The sequence below is a fragment of the Centrocercus urophasianus genome, unplaced genomic scaffold, assembly GCF_019232065.1.
Source record: "Centrocercus urophasianus isolate 14NV4802_14NV808 unplaced genomic scaffold, USGS_Curo_1.0 seq_9, whole genome shotgun sequence".
Lineage (NCBI taxonomy): Eukaryota > Metazoa > Chordata > Aves > Galliformes > Phasianidae > Centrocercus > Centrocercus urophasianus.
The window spans coordinates 38,115,016-38,134,388 of record NW_024885532.1 but is presented as its reverse complement, the minus strand read 5'-3'; the positions used below and the strand labels follow the sequence as shown (position 1 = coordinate 38,134,388).

The 19,373-nt window shown below is 36.3% G+C and overlaps 1 protein-coding gene across 1 annotated transcript in view; it reads left to right on the top strand.

The window, feature by feature from the left end:
• The first annotated feature begins 3,454 nt into the window (after positions 1-3,454).
• CNTN5 (contactin 5) overlaps positions 3,455-19,373 on the top strand; it is a 227,958-nt gene continuing 212,039 nt past the window's right edge. The window contains exons 1-4 of the mRNA XM_042838727.1: positions 3,455-3,587; positions 4,152-4,370; positions 12,657-12,780; positions 18,010-18,185. Coding sequence (XP_042694661.1) covers positions 3,455-3,587; positions 4,152-4,370; positions 12,657-12,780; positions 18,010-18,185 — 652 coding nt within the window. The remainder of the gene's footprint in view (positions 3,588-4,151; positions 4,371-12,656; positions 12,781-18,009; positions 18,186-19,373) is intronic.

Genomic DNA, 19,373 nt, shown 5'->3' with positions numbered 1-19,373 from the left:
AAAAATGTAAACTTAAAACTGTTCTACTCTTGTTAAGATGATTATGTTTCTAGTGCAAAGAACTATGGAGGCTAATACAAGCAGCTGATCTTATTGTGCTTTGTTTCTAGCTGCTTAATATTTTCATTGGGTTTAGAAATTCCTTAGCTGGGTCTGCTTGCAGCTGAATAACCCTTAGATGCCTTGTCCCAAATTCTTTATTATTTCTAAGAATGAGACTAGGGAAAATATAATTTCATTGTGCAGCTCAATTGCACCAGAGTTTTAAAAGCTATTCATAGGTATTCAGTGAAGTTTCTGAAGGCCTTTAAGTATTGTCTGGTAAAAACGCATTATAGAGTAACATTTATGCTTTAGCAGTTTAACTATGTACATAAGTAATGGAAAATAAATTTATTCACCCAAATCTCAGAAGTCTAATCCAAATCAAAATTAAAAGAATAATTTTACTGTAATAGTACCCCTATGAAAATATGTTTTAATTAAGCCACTTCAACTAGAAATCTAAATCTCTGGAGGCAAACATTTGGATTAGGAAGAGGTTTTGTTTTCAGGTATGTCTGATCTGCTCTATTTTGCAGCAATGATTTCAGGCTTCAGACTTTCAGTACACAAAAAAGGGATGTAGTGTTTTGTCAAAGCAAGAGTCCATTGTATAGTACCTTATGTCCTTTTTTCCAGGTGCAATGTACACAAAACTCCATGTGAGAAAAATAGGACTGTGTTCCAGTTATCGTATTTTCAGATATCTTGCAATATTTCCAGGGAAAGTATCAAAGGTTCTGAGCTGTGAGGATGCAAGGCCCTTCACAGCACACAATGCCTTCTTACAGGAGGACCTGGTTGCTATCCCGCAGCCAGGACTTCCACATTCACAACTGGGCATTTCCATTCTCTGATGTAGACTATGTTAGAGTGTTGGGTTCCTTTCCTTTATGTTCACATTTCCCATTCTTTGTTCTCTAATTATGGGGAAGATGTCTACTCTGCATTAAGCATTTCATGGAATAAGTTTAAGTGTTACAAGTTCTGCTGCAGATCATTTATCTAAAGTCATTCATATTTACAAAAACAAAGTATGACTTTTTTTTCATAAGTTGAATTAGTACGCGGTGAGTCCAAAATAACTCAAAAGTATTAAAAAAAATATCAAGAAAGCAAAATGACCTTCTCATTCTGGCCCCAGAAAAAATTTAATGATAATGGATTTTCGTATGAAATTATGAAGTTTTTTTTTTCAATATTTACTGGGAAAAAGTTATTTTAGAAATAAAATACACCGATATTGCAAAATTTTAAGGAATACATTGAATCAGTTTTGTTTTTATTTTTGTTTTTTTTTCGTTTATATCCCAGTTATAACGTTACAAGATTTCCAGAACATATAGTCTCTTGTTGAATTTCAGTTAATCATGAGACAGGTGCGACCAGCAGGCCCAGGTGAACATCTTGAGATTCTATAAAGCCAAGTGCAAGGTCTTGCACCTGGGTTGTGGCAACTCCCGCTGTCAGTACAAGCCGAGGGATATAAGGATAGAGCATAGCTCTGAGAAAAAGTGTCTGAGGGTACTGGGGGATAGCAAGCTGTATATGAGCCAGAAATATGCCCTTGCAGCCCCCCCAAAAAAACTGTATCCTGGGCTACATCAAAAGATGCATTGCCAACAGGGTGAGGGATGTGGTCCCTCTGCTCTGTGCTGGTGACTGTGTCCAGATGTGGAGTCCTCAGTACAGCAGAGACATGGAGCTGTCTGGGAGCATCCAGAGAAGGGCCACAAAAGTGATCCAAGAGATGGGACGCTTCTCCTACAAGATCAGACTGAGATAGTTGGGGTTGTTCAGCCTGAAGAAGAAAAGGCTCTAGGGTGACCTGAGAACAGCCTTTCAGTATCTAAAGGGGAGCTGAAAGAAGGAAGGGGACAAACTCTTTAGCTGGTTCTGTTGTGATAGGGCAGGGGGAAATACTTAAAATGTTTCAAACTAAACCAGAGATTTAGACTAGATATAAGGAAAAATTTTCCAATAACAGTGGTGAGGTCCTGGAACAGGTATCCCAGAGAGGTTGTGGATGCCCCATTTTTGCAAGGTGAAATGAATTGTTTGTTATATTGATCCTACTCCCTTCAAATTAAGATTCAGAATTAAGTCAAGGTGTTGATTGAGCAAAAGTATGCCTTTAGTTATTAAAATACTTGAGAGTGAAAAAGGAGAAAGGAAAAAGAGGAGGAAAAAAAAAAAAAGGGCAAGTCACCACTGAGGATCCTGTGATGTCCTGAGGGTCCGTCCTTTTTTGTCTTCTGGCCTGGTCAAGGATGCAGTGGGGATTGAACTACTGGCTGTAGGGTTGGCAATTCCTCTTATGCCAAATGATGGTCCCTTCCAATTGGGCTAGGGTTGCCAGGAGGAGAGTGCCTGGAACTCTGTATGTATCTATCCATTGCAGGGGAGCTGGACTAGATGGCCTTTAAGGCTCCCTTCCGACTTGAATGAATGTATAATTCTGCTTTATTTTTCCTGTCTTTGTAGGCCAAGAAAGATGGTTTAATATATATATGAAGCATAATGCCCTTATAAAATAAATACTTCATGATGTCAGTATAAAACAAACAAAAAAAACAACAAAAATCTGAGTACTTACTTTTGCCTTTTCCATTGCCAAAACTTGTATTTAAAACCTAATTTTAAATGATGTATCACATCAACAAGTAATCTATAGATTTGCAGTTTGCATAGAAGAAAATAGATATTTTCAGGTACTGTTCATCTGCTTTTGCCAAATTCAAGCCTCTTGTAATTGACAGAATATTGACATTTTTAATATCTGATAAGAAACAATAAGCACAGCATGAGAATGATCTTTTCCAAAACATGACTCTAGGAGCTCACTGTCACAAAGTATATAAAATAAAATGCATACTTCTCTAACAATAAAGCATTAGGAATATAAAACAAACCAAGCTATTTATGCTTGGAAGATTTTTCTAAAAGCTCTCCAGTGTGACCATGGCCTAATACATTGAAGACATTTTATTTCAACTGTGTGTGCTGCCAAAGTTTTGGAAGGGAGCACTTACAGTTTTGTTTTTTTCATGTTAGGCCAATGTGAAAAAAAATCAGTCTTGTCAATGGACACAATAGAAAAATCATTTTTTTCTTTAATAGCAATCATTTCCACTGTCCCATGAGAAAGTAATTCCTTCATAGGTGCTTGATACACAGTCTGTCTCCCTTTGCTCATCTGTATCAGCGTATTTTTTAAATTTTCTTACTTCCTCCTTAAGACTTTTGTTCTCCAGCTGTTGCTGTTGATTTCAATGGGAGTTCCACTCGCTTGATTCCTGGAGTAGTACTTTAATCTATTATAATGATACAGTTTATTACTCTATCATTTGGCATTAGGCAGGAACTAAAAACTTGAACACTCTCCTTAATTCTAGACTATGACACTTTAAGCATGAGCAGAAAGGAAAAAAGAAAAAAGAAGTTACAGAGACTAAGTGGAGTTGGTTTTGGCATATATGTGTTTATGAGAGAGATATTCCTGCAAACAAGCTCAGACTTTTTAGCTAACTCACTTGACTTGCAGAGTAGCACTGAAATGAGGAGCATATTTAGCTTCCACTGATAGTTCTAAACTGCAAATACACTGTAATGAAAGACTGCAGTGGAAAGATGATGGCTTGGGAGACACTTCTCCTAGTGACTTGGTTACAAAAAAAAAGAATTAAAAATATAGAAAATGTGTATTACCATAACTAAGAAATTTAATGAACATGAAATCTATATTGTTTTAAAGCTAAGGGAGAATTTTCTCTCTCAAATCTCTATGTTGCTACCCATTTCTGTCTAGAATATGAGTCCAACTTGTAGTCTATGAAATCTATGACACTTCTTTCAAATATAAGAGTTCTTGACTTGTTTTTTTTAGTTTTGTTTTTGTTTGTTTGTTTTTAATTTTTAACATGCCAAATCAAATAAAAATATATTTTCTATTCCATTCTTGTTAAAACTTTTTTTTTTTTTTTTTTTTTTTTTTAAATATATATATTAATATTCTGTTTATCTTTATTTTATTTTCAATTTTTGGGGTTTTTTTGTTTTTTTTTTTTTTTTTTTTTTGTTTGTTTGTTTGATTTTGGTTTTTTTTCCAGAATATTCAGAAGCTGTTCCTGGTGTCCCTACATCATATGCTGCTATTCTAAGAATCAAATCTGGTAGTTCATCTTTAGCTTCATCTAACTCAAAGAACAGACCACGATTAAGCAGTCCTTCGTTAGGAAGTGTACCTTCGCCAGGCTGGAGAGGAGCTGCACAACCTTATCATTCCCCAACAAACCTCTATCACTTTTCAGAGGCCTTCAAACATGATGGTAAGCCTAATTTACCTCTCCAAAAAGCCCGTGTTTATATTTGGCCAAAACTTTTTTTTTTTTTTAAGCAGCATATCTTTATCAGTATAGTTCAGTTATTTTCATATATAGTTCTGAGTTTATTTAAATACAATAAAGTAGAAATGAGAATCTTTCAGATTTTTCAGATTAGCCTTATAAGCATCAGTTAAAATATTCTTTTTTTAAATATTGCTATGCAGCACTGTTTTATATAGTTTTTGTCACATTAAAATAGCAAGCCAGTGATTTGAAGTTGCATTACAGCACAATTTGATCTTTTAAATTAATATACTTAAATTTGAAAACCAAAATAATAAAATGCCTGTTCCTCTTATCTATTTTTTCCCTTTGGAATTTTTCTGATTTACTCAAGAATGATAGCAACATCAATTAATGATGAATAGTAAATCTTTTAAAATTACTTTTTTCTAAATTGCCTAATTTATATAGTCAACCCTATACATGCAGGTATAGATAAATTTATTGGTGCAATATCATCTAATTTACATTTAAATGCAATAATTTATAGTAATAATACATGTTTTCTCATATTTGCATATGTTTAAAGAAGCCACACATTTAATCATATTTATCTGAATTATATATATTCAAAGGAAGGAATATGGGGGAGATAAGGTGGAAGAGGGAGGAAGAGAAGAAGGAGGCAAGGAGAGGGAGAGAGGTTAGAGGATCCTTAAACAATGGTCTAAGGAAGTAGCAAAGGAATGAATCACAGATAAAACCTCAGAGCAATAACATTTGCATTTGTGATTGCAGGATTACAGCTCCTCTCAATAGGAGCTGTAATTTTTTGCATTTTTTTCCTGAAAAAAACTTTGCATTTATTGAAAGCTGATGGTATATATTTGCCCAGGGAGGTTGTGGAGTCTCCTTCTCTGGAGATGTTCAAGACCTGCCCGGATGCCCACCTGTGCGACCTGCTGTAGGGAACCTGCTTTGGCAGGGGGTTGGACTCGATGATCTCTGGAGGTCCTTTCCAACCCCTACAATTCTGTGATTCTGTGATTCTGTATATACATGTATCTTTTGTGAATAGAAATAGCTTATATACTAGCATAATATGTTCCCTAAATTAAAGTTTATTTAATACACAAACAAATAGAAATATAGAATTGGACAAATTCTGTTTGATTCTATTTCTGGAACTGGTGAAGTTTTCTACATTTGACTGTCCTCTGCAATACTCTTTGTTAGCAGTGTGTAGACTAATCTTGGTTACAGTCCATGAACCAGACACTGATAACTCCTCCCAGGCAACCTGATGTGTGCAGGTGAAAATCAAAGTTCAGGATTAGAAGCAGAATATATTAATCTGGCCTTCAACAGCATGAGTTTCTGGAGACCAAAGGAGAAGAAATTGGTAGCTTCAAGGCAAAAGAAGGGAGATTTTATGAATAATGGAGTATATTCTGTATCTATAAAGTATGTCTTTCCTGATTGATCCTGATTTTTCCACTGCATTTCCTTAGGAAGGGGCAACTGGGGAAAGAAAAAATAATAATAAAAGAAAAAAAATAATAAATAAGGCATCTCCTTATGTTTAAATTTGATACAATTTGACTGTTATACTTGAATGAGAGATGTACCTGGGGATGTTCCAGGTAAGTGTTCTACCACCTAAATCCTTGGCTTTTTCAGAAGATATGCTGAGATCATGCCTGATGTAGGTCAGCAAACATGAATTTTCTCAAAGCATAGAAAACATATTCACCTCTGCAGTTTAGCTACTTCTATTTTGCAGCAGAAATTGAAGAACCAACGACTGAAGGCATAATTTTAAAAGAGCCATAACTCATAAGCCTTGATGAACAGAGCACTTTACATAGAAGAGGGAGACTTAAATTCTTTCAAGGAATTCATAAAACAGTCCTAAGAGAGTAAGTCCATCAATTACTGGTCTTCTTCCTACACCCAGTTGTGTAGATGCAGACTGTTGAACAAACAGGAAAATTTAAGACATCTGAGTAGTATTTTAAAACTCCTTGATTATCTGAAGCACTTGCACGGCACACACACAGGTGTGAAACAGGACTTCAAGATTATCATTTCTCAGGCAAGGAGAGATTGAGAACTCTGTGGAAAGAGGCTGGATATCTCTGAATGATACTCTATCTCATCCAAGATGGTGAGAACACCAATTATCTAAACCTTTCAATTTGTGGTATGGAATAGTTTCTGTTAGTATGTCTGAGATAAATATTTATACTTAACATATACAGAAATATGTAGAAATAACAGAAAACAGAAATAAATTGTCAATCATTAGACATTTCATGTACTTAAAGTAAACTAAGTAAATTTATTGATTTATATTTGGTCTCGAGGCTTATTCATTATTTAAAATTTCTTGAGAGATACTTTAGTTATTTTTCTACAAGTTTTATGTGATATGTGTTAGAGTTAGGTGAAGGTACTTATTAGACAGCATGTTCTAACTGTGAAAATGGTACAGAACTCTGTGCTTGTGTGTGGTCATTAGGGGCCTGCTACAAGTGAGAGGATGTTAATTATGTGGACAAAGAAGATTCATTATTATAATTGAGCACTTGCTTGATTCAAACATGGAATGTATAGTATATGCTCAGGTTTGCCAGAAATAAAAACAAAACACTCACTTTTATTAGCAACTGAGTATGTGTGTTCTCGAATGATTTAATTGATTTTCCACAAGACATGCTCAGTGGCCTGACACACAAGCTGAGTCAAATTTTTGTAGAATGTGAGTACCTAGTTTTACAGTACTGCTAGGTATCCTATAAGTATTTAAGTAAGGCACTCAAGTAAGATGTAGAAAAGTGGTAGCTTTTGTAATAAAAGTCTATGTGAGAAGCACAAATAGTTCCCACTGAAAATTGAAATTGAAATTGTAAAGTGAGACGTGCTTAGTATATATGCTAAATATGTCTATCTTTTCACAACCTTGCTTAAGGTAGAAATAAAAAAAATAAGGTGTGTACAGTGCACTTTCTGGTGCAGTCAACACATGAAAGGGACAGGATGCCATCCAGAGGGACCCAGACAGGCTTGAGCAGTGTGCCGAAGAGAACCTCACGAGGTTCAAGAAATTCAAGTACAAGGTTTTGCACCCAGGTCAAGGCAACCCTCATTATCAGTACAAGGTGGGAGATGAAAGGATTGAGTGCAGCCTTGCCAAAAAGGAGTTGGAGGTACTGGTAGATGTCAGGCTGAACATGAACCAGTAATGTGCTCTTGCAGCCCAGAGAGCCAACAGTATTCTGGGCTGTATCAAAAGAAGTGTGGCCAGGAGGGCGAGGGAGGTGATCCTATCCCTTTGCTGTTGAGGCCTCACTCAGACTGCTGAGTTCAGATGTGGAGTTCTTAGTACAGGATAGATAAGGAAATGTTGGAGTGCATCCAGAGGAGGGCCACAGAAATGATCCAAGGGATGGAACGCCTCTCCTACGAGGACTAGATAGCTTTTAAAGGTCCCTTCCAACTCCAAGGATTCTATGATTCTAACCCAATCCAGGGCTCTACCCATCTCAGGCCAAGGGTCAGTCCCACATCTCCTGGTGGCTAGGAGACATCCAGCCCATGGTAACACAGACCACTGCTGGCCTACTGCCCACTGTGATATAGGTTCTGCATCTCTAGAGTTAATGCCTAAAGATAACATTTTTTATTTCTTATCTCTACTTCAATGTCCTTGCAGAAAACAGAAAATCCCTCCAGCCAAGTGGCTGAGGATGGGAGCACACCATGGTCTGGTTGTGCCCCTGTCCCAGCCTCCAGTTCTCAAAGACAAAGAAGGAGCAGCCACCTCCTGTTGTGCCCAAGGCAACTCCACCTCCCTGCCTGGGCCCTGCCTTCCACAGCCCTACATCTTTCCCACCTCAGCCTTTGCTTACCCACTGCTCACCGCTGCACTGGGCTTGCCAACTACCTGCCTTTTATACACATCCGAGGTAGCCACCAACATTCCGCCCACCATGACACAGTCACAAGGGCAGGTTTCTGAATCTGATGGAAGGCACATCCTTCATCTGCCTAGGATAAAAGGGCTCTTCTGCCTTGCTCAAATGTAGAGGGAAGCACAAATCCCATTACTAAGTTGCATGGGGAAAATGGCCTACATGGTGAGCCCATTATTGCTCCTGTCCGTGGGGACAGGTCCTTGACCAGGGCTGTGCCCATCTCACTGCCTTTCATTGCTTTGTCCCACCTTTTCCCACCTCCCCTTGGCCTCCTCCATGCTATCAGAATCAGGGCAGAGGGACATAGAATGCAGCATGGGACTGCAGATAAATAAAAGGATTGTCTGAATGCCAGGGAGCAATTCATGTAATTAATATACTTTGTGCCACTTTGTCTGTCTTAAAACCTGTTATCCAGTGATATGGCAATGCTTCTAAATCATCTGGGAGGGGCGGTGGGGGTCACGAAGGCTTTTCACAGTGCACTAAATATGTATTTCAATGCCAATTGTAACACCTTGAAGCCCACCAGCTCCATCTGTGGACAGGTAGTTCAGCCCAGTGACACAGAACACGGCCCATCTGCCAGCACTAGGATCTACCGCATCACTTCAGGGGCTGGGAGGTCTCACATGATCTGGAGCTGCTGCACCAGAGCACGGCAGTTGTGGCACACACTTTTTTTCTTTTCTTTTGTTCAGAATTTTCTATTTTATCTAAAAATCTAATTATTGTCTTGGTTACTTATGAGACAAGAAAAAGATCTCAAAGAACATAGTGGCACAACTTGTTCTTGATCAAACTGTGGTAAGATCCAAAGATACATTTTTCAGGGAAGACTCCCAACAGAAAGAGCAATCTGATGCAATGTATTAGGCCTGGAACTAACAGTCAGCATTTATTAATCCTGATGTTGGCTTTCTTGAGCATAATAAGCAGTTCTTTAGTCTAGTTTATAAAAGCACAAATGAACAATATCTGTGAATATTAATCAACATGCAATTATACCGTAGATTGATAAAATTGTATCTAGTTTTTTTAATGGTGATTAAATATGTGTTTAATATGTGATACAATACTCCTAAAAGAGAAATTAAGAAATTCCCAGTTGTAATCAGGTAAAATTCATGCGGTAATCCATGTCAGACTGGAATGCTAAAACAAAATGCAGTCAAGCTCTCCTAAGTATTTGCTGTCATAGTTAATGTATATACAACTTAGAATTCCTGGATGACTGACCATTCCCAAATAATACACCAACATTGGTAATTAAATTAAAAATATTTAAAAGTGACATCTACTCAATATTTCCAGTCCTTAAAAGCAGTGACAGATGAAATTCACCCATTCCTAAGAACTCTGATAAACACCCATGCTGACTGCGGACAGGTTTTATCTGAGCACTTCAGATTTTAGTCTACGTACTTTTTCTCTTAGAGGTAATATCTGCCTCAGAAACAATGAAGCTAGGATAGTGGACGAGGAAGATACGGTATTGTTCAAAACATGAAATGAAATATTAATGTCAAACTGAAAATTATAAAGCACTATGAGGATAAAAGTATTCCAAGAATTTTGAAGCCACTCAATGTATCTCAATGCTAAATATCAACTATATTCTCTTAGCAATAAATTGAATATTATAAATAAATAAATAAATAAATAAATAAATAAATAATTTATATTATAAATTAAGATTTTTGTTCTTTAATTATTTTCTTTAGTATGAAAATGCTGAAAACGACTTTGAAGTAATTGGTATTTAAAATAAAATCTGATGAGTAAGTATGATGGCAAAAGAAGCCAAAAACCTGTTAAACTTTTTCCTGAAAATTCGGACGTTTATTCTACAATGCCATAGGTTTCTATAGTATGAGTAGTGTTTTACACATTCATATACATTTTTATTCTAGAAAAAAAATGATTAAATATATACATAAACTTACACACATTTGTTTTTGGAGATTTAAGACAATTGAATCACCAATTTGCATTCCTGAGTCTCATACTAGTGAAATTGCAAAAATTATCAATATATACTGGCTTCTGACAAATGTTCTTAAATCTCACAGTTTCGGAACTTTTATTAGCACTACGTTTAAAAAAAAAATTGAAAATTTTCTTTTTAACCATAAGCCATATAATATTTTAATTTGAAAATACATGCATTTCAAAATATTTAAATGAAATTCTTGCATCTTCAGTATATTCCTTTTTTTGCTTTTAAAATATAGAAAGGAGGTATACAACACTGAAGATTTTCATTTTCTGGTCTGTCACTGGAGTTTAAATAAAGATGGTATTTTTAGGTGGTCTGTTCTGACTTCTTGCATATCACATATCACACCCCACTGCATTTTATTTAACCAATCATTAGGTAACCTTAATAAATTATACTTTGTTTAAGAGTAGGCTTTTTTATTAAACACTTTGGTCTCGTCAGAATAGACCTATTTCTCCAATTATTCTGGTGTGGGTATAGATGATGTTGCTGGGAAGTAGGTTAGTCAGTTTAGCTAAAAACTGATGAACAGTCTAATTTATTATTATGTCAATTTTGAGACTCTAATTAATCTCTGCCAGAATTCCACACTCCATTTGAAATGCAGATAAGCAACTAACTTCATATTTCCATCTTTTAGAAACAAGACTTGCATGCACTTAAGTTTCACTATTACTTTTATCTTATTGCAAACAGAGGGAAAACGCATTCTTTTTATACTTCATAACAAAAGTATTTTTTTGGCCACAACCATTCAGAATACTGGTTTCCATCTAAGAAGTTCTCTTGGTTATAGCAGAAACACCTCTATTGATAGTGACGCATGCACCTAACTAGCATTGCAGCCATTTTCCTTCCTTTCTAGCAATCCCAATGCGTAATAAAATACTCTATCTATTGGGTTACTTCCTGGGAGAAGATAAAACCATTAGTCTTCATCAATACTGTCTAATCATGCACCTGCATCTGCACAGGATTGCACCTACTTCTGAAACCTTTATTTAATTTTGGAATTGGTATTTAATTCTTGCTATTTCTAAACTCTAAGTGGATGAGGGCTCTGATAATATATGTTCGGAATCATTAATATTCCTACAAGAAGCAATCCATCAAATGCATGTACCCATAAATTAAGACAAAATCCTGTTTCTCCTATACTTCAGGTGGTAGGACAAAGTGACTACTTCTCTGCTCACACAAAGCTTTAGGCTCGTGCTCTAATTTTGATGACTATTTTGTATCTAAGTGACGAAGGAGTTTGGAGCAAGCTTAAGTTGATTCAAATTCTGCAGTCTCCTGTTGCATAGTGAGCATTTGAGTTTTCCAGACTTACATATAATGAATGCTATATTTACAGCCTTTTACTTTTCTGAAGGTTACACTTCCCTCTACCCACTATGAAAGAACAGGACTCACAGGCATACTATATGCATCTATCCAGTTTTTCTTGCTCAGAAACCTAAATTCATACAAGGATACAAATGTATACCAAAATTAGAAAAGACAACGAAGAAGAATGAAATGTCAGATTTTCATATGTACTATTTATTAGTAGAAACCCGCTGCTACCATAGTTTTACAATTGTCTTTTCTTATAAACTCTTTGATATAAAGGGTAAAGCCATATCTCAGTTTTCTGTGATGTGAGCTGATGCGGATTTCTGTTTACCTTACTGTGTATAAGCAGAAATCATTCATTCTTAATTCTTTTTATCAGCTTTATGGAAAAATTAAGTCACCGCCTGAAAAAGTGGTTGAGCACCTGGTGAAGGGGTGTAGCCAGCCCTGGGAGCAAGGTGGAAGCCATTCACCTGTGTGACCCAAAGGTCCATCCCTCCCTAACCCCTTTTAAAGGCTGGTAGCCAGAAAGGAAGCATTTCCACTTGGAGATTACCTCCTTTGGAGTGTTTGGTGAGCTATGAGTATTGGAAAGGGGCAAGCAATTTCTTCTTTATTGTTGGATTGTGACTTCTACTTTTCTTGTGTGATTTAGAGCAGCTATACCTGCTATTGTCTACTCTTAGACTGCACATTAGGCTTCAGACCAAAATATGTTTGTTAAGAAAACCATTTTATCTCTTATCTTAGATGATACTATTTCATTGTTAAATTAAAAAGATTCCTTTTGTATGTACGTGTATATATATCTTTTAACTATTGCTTTTTAATATGGCATCTAAAATAACATGGATTAAATCTTTTCCAAAACAAAGACAATTTTGCTAACTGTAACTTTACAAAAGCTATAAAACATCAACTTTATCAGACTTTCAAAACAATAAAACAATAGCACTTCTGTTTCCACAGAAAGTGTCGATTATGGACCAGTGTTTACACAAGAGCCAGATGATGTGATTTTTCCCACTGATTCCGAAGAGAAGAAAGTGTCTATGAATTGTCAAGCTCATGGAAATCCTACCCCCACATATAGGTATGTCTTATAGACTTTCTTTGTAACTTTAAGAATATTTACTACTGGTGCATACTTACAGCTGAGAGTAGTATGCTGCAGACACTTTGTCCACTTACTACATCTGATTCTTCTCATATTTTTTATGAATTACAAGTGATGGATCGAGGGTTGGGAAACATACAGTCAATTGTTCTTTTGCGGATGACATTTATCTTTTTGTATAAAGTTAATCTTCATCTACAGAGTGAGAATAAAGACTCGATTGCTGTCTTTTGTCTTATAGAGAAGTAATCAGTTCTGTGTTTTAACTATTAAAATTATTTCACCAATGGATTCTTCAGCATTAGGGACAAATTCCCCGTAGGCTTATTTGAATCACAGAATTTGCATATTATTGGTGGGGAAAAAATTCAGAGGCTGTACCACCTTTAGATATCCACACCGCAACAGAAAGGATTCTGTCTCACTGCAACTGATGTGCTGATATCATGTATGGTACAACCTTCTCAAACAGATCAGATGTGGTTAACATAAGGCATGCACAAGGCACACTTTCTTGAGAAAAGAGGGAGGCCCCGTTCTCAGCCCTCCCACACAAGCTCATTAATACTAGAATCAGAGGATGGTTTTGGGATCGTTAAAGGAAGGTGCCTTTAACAATCATTTAGTCCAGCCCTGCAGTTTTGTTATGGTAAGGAGAATTATTATGAAAATTCTATCTTCTGACAATCTATGCCATATCCTTTCTATCTTTGTCCAACTATTTTTATGTATTCCTGGAAGAATTCAATCAACAAGTACTTCAAGCATACCCATTTTTTCATCTCTTCAGAGATTCACTGGTATTAGCAGCTTCAGAAAAGGCTGTCCTGTTGCTGTTCATTCAAAGAAAGCTTTGACAATAAAGGCTTAGCTCTAACATTGCTGTTTAACTTCTTTCAGTTGATGGTATGTACAGAGTATGCGATCTACATTGGCAATCAGTGCAAGGAGGGTGGGGATGGGGTGGGGAACAACAACATGAATGGATATGTGGGGATTTTACAGAGTGGATGCAGAAAGGATTTAAACTCTGAAAATGTTATGGGTAGACAAAAGTTTGTTGTATATCATTGTGCAATTTTTGCCATGTGAAATAGCATAAAGAAGAAACATTTGTATATCATCAAAGTCCTTGTCCTACTATCTACTAGCACTGGACAATAGAGAACTTTGCTTATCTGGGCTATGAATTCTGCACTACCGAAAATTCTTTTAAGCCAGTAAACAAAGCACAGTACGATATTTCAATTATTTTTTTTTAAAGCCTTTAAATGAACTCTTAAAGCAATCAAAAATACTGAAACGAAGATTGTTCCAATCATTTTTACTTATTTCTTCTATTCATAGAATGGCTTGGGTTGTAAAGGACTACAAACTTCATCTAGTTTCAAATCTCATGCTATATGCAGGGTCTCTATCTGCCAGACCAGGCTGTCCAGAGCCACATCTAGCCTGGCCTTGAATGTATCCAAGAATGGGGCATCCACAACCTCCTTGGGCAAGTTGTTTCAGTATGTCACCACTCTCTGTGTGGAAAAACTTCCTTCTAATATTGAAAATAAACCTTCCCTGTCTCAGTTTGAAACCATTCCTCCTTGTCCCATTACTATCTGCCTATGCAGACAGATGTACTCCCCTCCTGTTTATATGCTCCTTTCAAATATTGAAAGGTCACAGTGATGTATCCCTGGAGCCTTCTCTTCTCAAGGCTTAACAAGCCCAGCTCTCTCAGCCTGCCTTTGTAGGAGAGGCGCTCCAGCCCTCTGATCATTTTAGTGGCCCTCCTTTGGACCGATTCCACCAGCTCCACATCCTTCTTGTACTGGAGGCCCCAGACTTGGACGCAGTACTCCAGATGGGGCCTCACAAGAACTGAGTAGGGGGGGATGATCACCTCCCTCTCCCTGCTGGCCATCCTTTTTTAGTGCAGCCCCAAACACAACTTTTCATCCATCAGGACTGCCAAGTCTTTGTCTGCAGGGCTGCTCTCCAGGAGATCTTCCCCCAGTCTGTATAAATACCTGGGATTGCCCCAGCCCAAGTGTAGCACATTGCACTTGGCTTTTTTTGAACCTCATTATGTTTTCACAGGCCAATTTCTGCAGCCTGTCCAGGTCCCTCTGGATGGCTTTCCATCTGAGTGACTGATGACGTGGTGTTCATAACCTATTAATTTTTATTATTTATTTTTTAGATTTTTATTCTTTACAAAAGATTGGTTTCTCTTTGGTCAAGCTCTACTCAGAAATTAAAATTTTACATCCTGTTTTTGTTGTTGTTCTTTTTTAATCCCAGCTGGCAGCAGGTTATTCCATACCACATGACATCATGCAACATGCTATAAAGCTGTGGGGACTTAGCCAGGGGCAAAAGGTGTGGTGGCTGTTGCAGGAGGCATTGGTCAATGGATGGTGAGATGTATTGCTGTAGGAGTGTCCTTGGGAAAACTGTACTGTTCTCAGGTGGGGAGTAATTGTGCATATATGCTATAAGAAAGTTTTGTTTCTGCTTTTCTTTCTTAGTAAATAGCTTTTATCTCAATCTGGGAGTTCTCTTTTGTTTCCAGCTCTCTCCCTCATCCCACCTATGGTGGAAGTGGCTAAACAAGCATGTGGTGCTTCACTGCCTGCTGGATTAAACCACACCACTTTCTTTTTTTTTCCCCCCCTTTGTGTTCCAGTCCTTACATAAGAACTCCCTGAGATAAACTTACTTAATTTGCTCAGCATTTATTCAAGTCACACTTCATTATTATCAGTCAGAATCCACATAGTGTGGAGAATTTCCATGAAAAATATGGACATTCGCAGCATTCCTATAGACCTTCATAGGGCATTGATGATAATGAGTATGTGCAGAATTCTCCAAGATGCCACTTCACTACAGCTGTGTTTCTTGTGAAGTACTGAATTTTCTTCAGTTACGTTGAGTAGTCTCCTGAGTCCTGCATTGCCACAAGATCAATCTGCCCTCTGTGAAATGGGGAAGAGTGAGAACACAGTTTAATAGGTAAAACAAAAACTGCGTACACAAGCAAAGCAAAATAAGGAATTCATTCAATACTTCCCAACAGCACGTAGATGTTTAATCGTTTCCAAAAATGCAGGGCTCAATCATATGTAAGGATTGCTTGGGAAGACAAGTGCAATAGCTCTGAACATATCCCTGGATAATTTCCTCCTCCTTTCTCCCAGCTTTTACTGCTGAGCACATCATGTGATTCAAAATATCTGCAGTCAGCTTAGGTCAGTTGCCCTAGCTGGATCCCCTAACAACATCTTATGCACTCGCAGCAGAGCAGCATAAGAAGCGAAAATATCCTTGATTCTGCTTAAATATTGCTGAGCAGCAACCAAAATATCAGTGTATTATAAAAACTATTTCAGTGCCGATGGAGAAGAAAAAAGCACAGCACTCTGCAAGATGCTATGAAGAAAACTGTCACAGCCAAACCTGCACGCTATTTTATTAATGTTGGAGATTTCTCATCAGTAACATTTCCTGATATACAAAGGCAGTTGAAAAAAATAAATAAATATATTTTTAACTTTATTAAGCCAAATTAAAATGTTTTGAAGTATGTTGTTGTTTGTCCTCAAGAAAAAAAAAAAAAAAAAAGTACCACTTTTCTCATAAATTACTGTCTTTTTAGTATTATGTTTGTGTTTCTCTCCTCCTGTTGGGCAAGCTACTTGGAAGAAAACACATACAATTTAGGGTTGCTTTTCCTCTAATATTCTTGGATTATATGATGGGAATACATTCATTAGAATGGCCTTGAAACATAGCCAGGTAGATATGAAACTCCTAAGAATTGAGGTTGTTTTACAAAACCATTTTTCATTGAATTTAACTGAATGTGAACTAAGTGAAGTGAGCTACTTTAAGTGAACTATTTTGTTTCATTTCCCAACTGGAAATACCAAAACATGCCATTTTTACTTTTTCCTTACCTCAATGTCCATCAAGATCAAATAATTTTTCATTTTAATCATATACATATATGTAAATTAATTTTCATTAGGATTTCATTCAAAATCTTATGTAATAAATCATTCAAGATGAGAATTTATCTTTTTAGCTCTGCTACATATGGCTCTTCTTAAAAAAATCTGTCAATCCTACAGACCTTTCCTAAATGTCCCATGCGATATATTGTCATCAGTGCTCCATTTCTTGCATTGAATGAGGCAGGCTTTATCATGATAAAATGGGCAAATGATAGTTTTATGATCCATCTTAATTCCATCAATTCTGACTTTTGGAATGAGAAAAATTCAGAGTTAATTTAGCTGAGTTCTGCTGCCAGTACTTCATTCACCATGAATGTTTACAAGATAGGGTGAATTGATAATCATTCAGCTTCTTTAAAGTTGCCTCTGGAGCCCAGACTTCGCCATGTTCTTCCAGTCTTTTCTGAATTTTGGCAAAGCGTGAAAATGCTTGGCAGTTTCCTGAGTAGACTTTGAAATTGCTGAGTGATTGTGACCTGGTAGTGAAGGAAAATATCTGTGTCTCATAATAATGATGTCATGTGAGGGCTTTCATAGAAATTTGTGATACCTGCTACTCTGCTTATATCTTCTTTGAAATATCAGAATCATTATTTTAACAATTTTATTTTCCTAACAGTTTAACATGAAAGCTGATTTTAAAAGTCTTCTTATATGAGTTATTATTCTCTGAGATAATGCATACTCCCCAGAGATTATTCCTGAGAACTGAAGTCTACTTATAAGCCTCCCAAAATATTTTCTCTTATCTAATGATCTATTTGAGGCTTTGTTGTTTCAGTCTTCATAGATGAATAAGAAGAATGAAGCTTTTCACCAGAAGAATATCCATGCTCCATACTCCCTCAAAACAACGTATTTGTCTAAGGCTTTAGTGATAAAATGTGAACTGAAACTTCATTTATTATTGACATATTATATGTATAGTCATATTCTTGACTTTTTCACATATTCAGGATGCATCTGCTACAGAGATTTAAATAGTTTTGTAATACCAAAACAAAACATCAAACCTTTTACAAGTTTTCATGTGCTGTGCAGTCTTCATCCAGAGTTTTCCCAAACCATTGGGGTACAGAATAGACTATCTCTCAGTAACAATCATCCCTAGTGATAGCTGATGCTTTCAGGTTCTGTATACAATTCTTTTGGCCCTAAAATGTTCAAGTAGTTTTTTCTTTCTTTTCCTCAGATGGCTTCGAAATGGAACTGAAATTGATGTTGAAAGTGATTATCGCTACAGCCTAATAGAAGGAAGTTTGATCATCAGTAGCCCTAATGAGATGAAGGATTCTGGACAGTATCAGTGTTTAACTACCAACATGTTTGGTAGCATATTAAGCAGGGAAGCTGTTCTTCAGTTCGCATGTGAGTAACAATCTTTTTCATTTTTTAGGCTAGGTAAATCTTTACATTGTTTGATAAAGTAACTGTGATTTCAACGCATTGAAAATCACAGTGTCTGCTGATGTTGCTGGGTTATAGTCTCAGAACTGGAAAACAAAATTCTTAGTAGGTAAGTGGTTTTCTCTGGATTTTTGACTTTCAGGGCCCTTTATCATTCTAATTACATCCTGCTAAAATCTGTTTGTTGTTTTTTTTCTTTGTTTTGACTCTTCAACCAAAGGGGGGGAAAAAAAAAAAAAAAAAAAAAAAAAAAAAAAAAAAAAAAAAAAAAAAAGGTGTTTTTATTTATTTATTTTTTAAAGAGAGAGAATGAAGAATGGGGTGGAAGAGGAGTTAATTTTTTTGTTTGCACGCCTGCCTTTGGAGGTGTCAAATTTGTTATGCCACAGTAACCTGAATGTATTTTCTCCTTGTTGAAGCATTTACTTGGGAATTGTGGTGAAGATATCTCATGAAAGTAGTTTAATGGAGGAATGCTAGTGGGAAGACCTGAGCTCAGACAATGTTGCGGAACTTGTGTGAGAGAAGAACCTTTCATAAACACAAAATTCTAAAAAAGAAAGTCATAACTAGCTGAATTAAGTCATAATTAATTGAATTTATTTCAGAAATTTGTGAGGAGATGTTTCACAAGGGCAATTTCAAGCTCAATGTGTATTGGAAGAATTTGAACTTCTACCTTGTATGACACTCTGTCTTCAGCTCTTGATGTAGTTCTGCAAATTTTTGTTTTTAAAGCCTTCTTCAGGAGATTACCATTTTGATAATTTCTGTATATATTGGTGAACATTCAGATGTCAACTGTTTACTTCTCAAATCTAATATTTAAACATGTTATGAACTCCTTTTATTCTGTAATTCCAACAGCTAGTATGTATGTCTTCTTTCGATGTCAGTATTCTTTCATCCTGAGGTTCTAGACCCGTTTACCATACTCTTCCAATACTGAAGTTCTGTCTTTCTGCATTAAGCTTTTCTGTCTAAAAGTTGAAGCAATATAGCATGTGCATGCTAGCAACTGTAATCTCTCTCAGTTTGAATTCCACACCTCTTGGAGACTACATATGTTCTTTTTTCCTCTTATAAAGCAAGATATTAGAGCAGTAATAAAATTCCTTTTTTTTTTTTTTTTTTTTTTTTTTTTTTTTT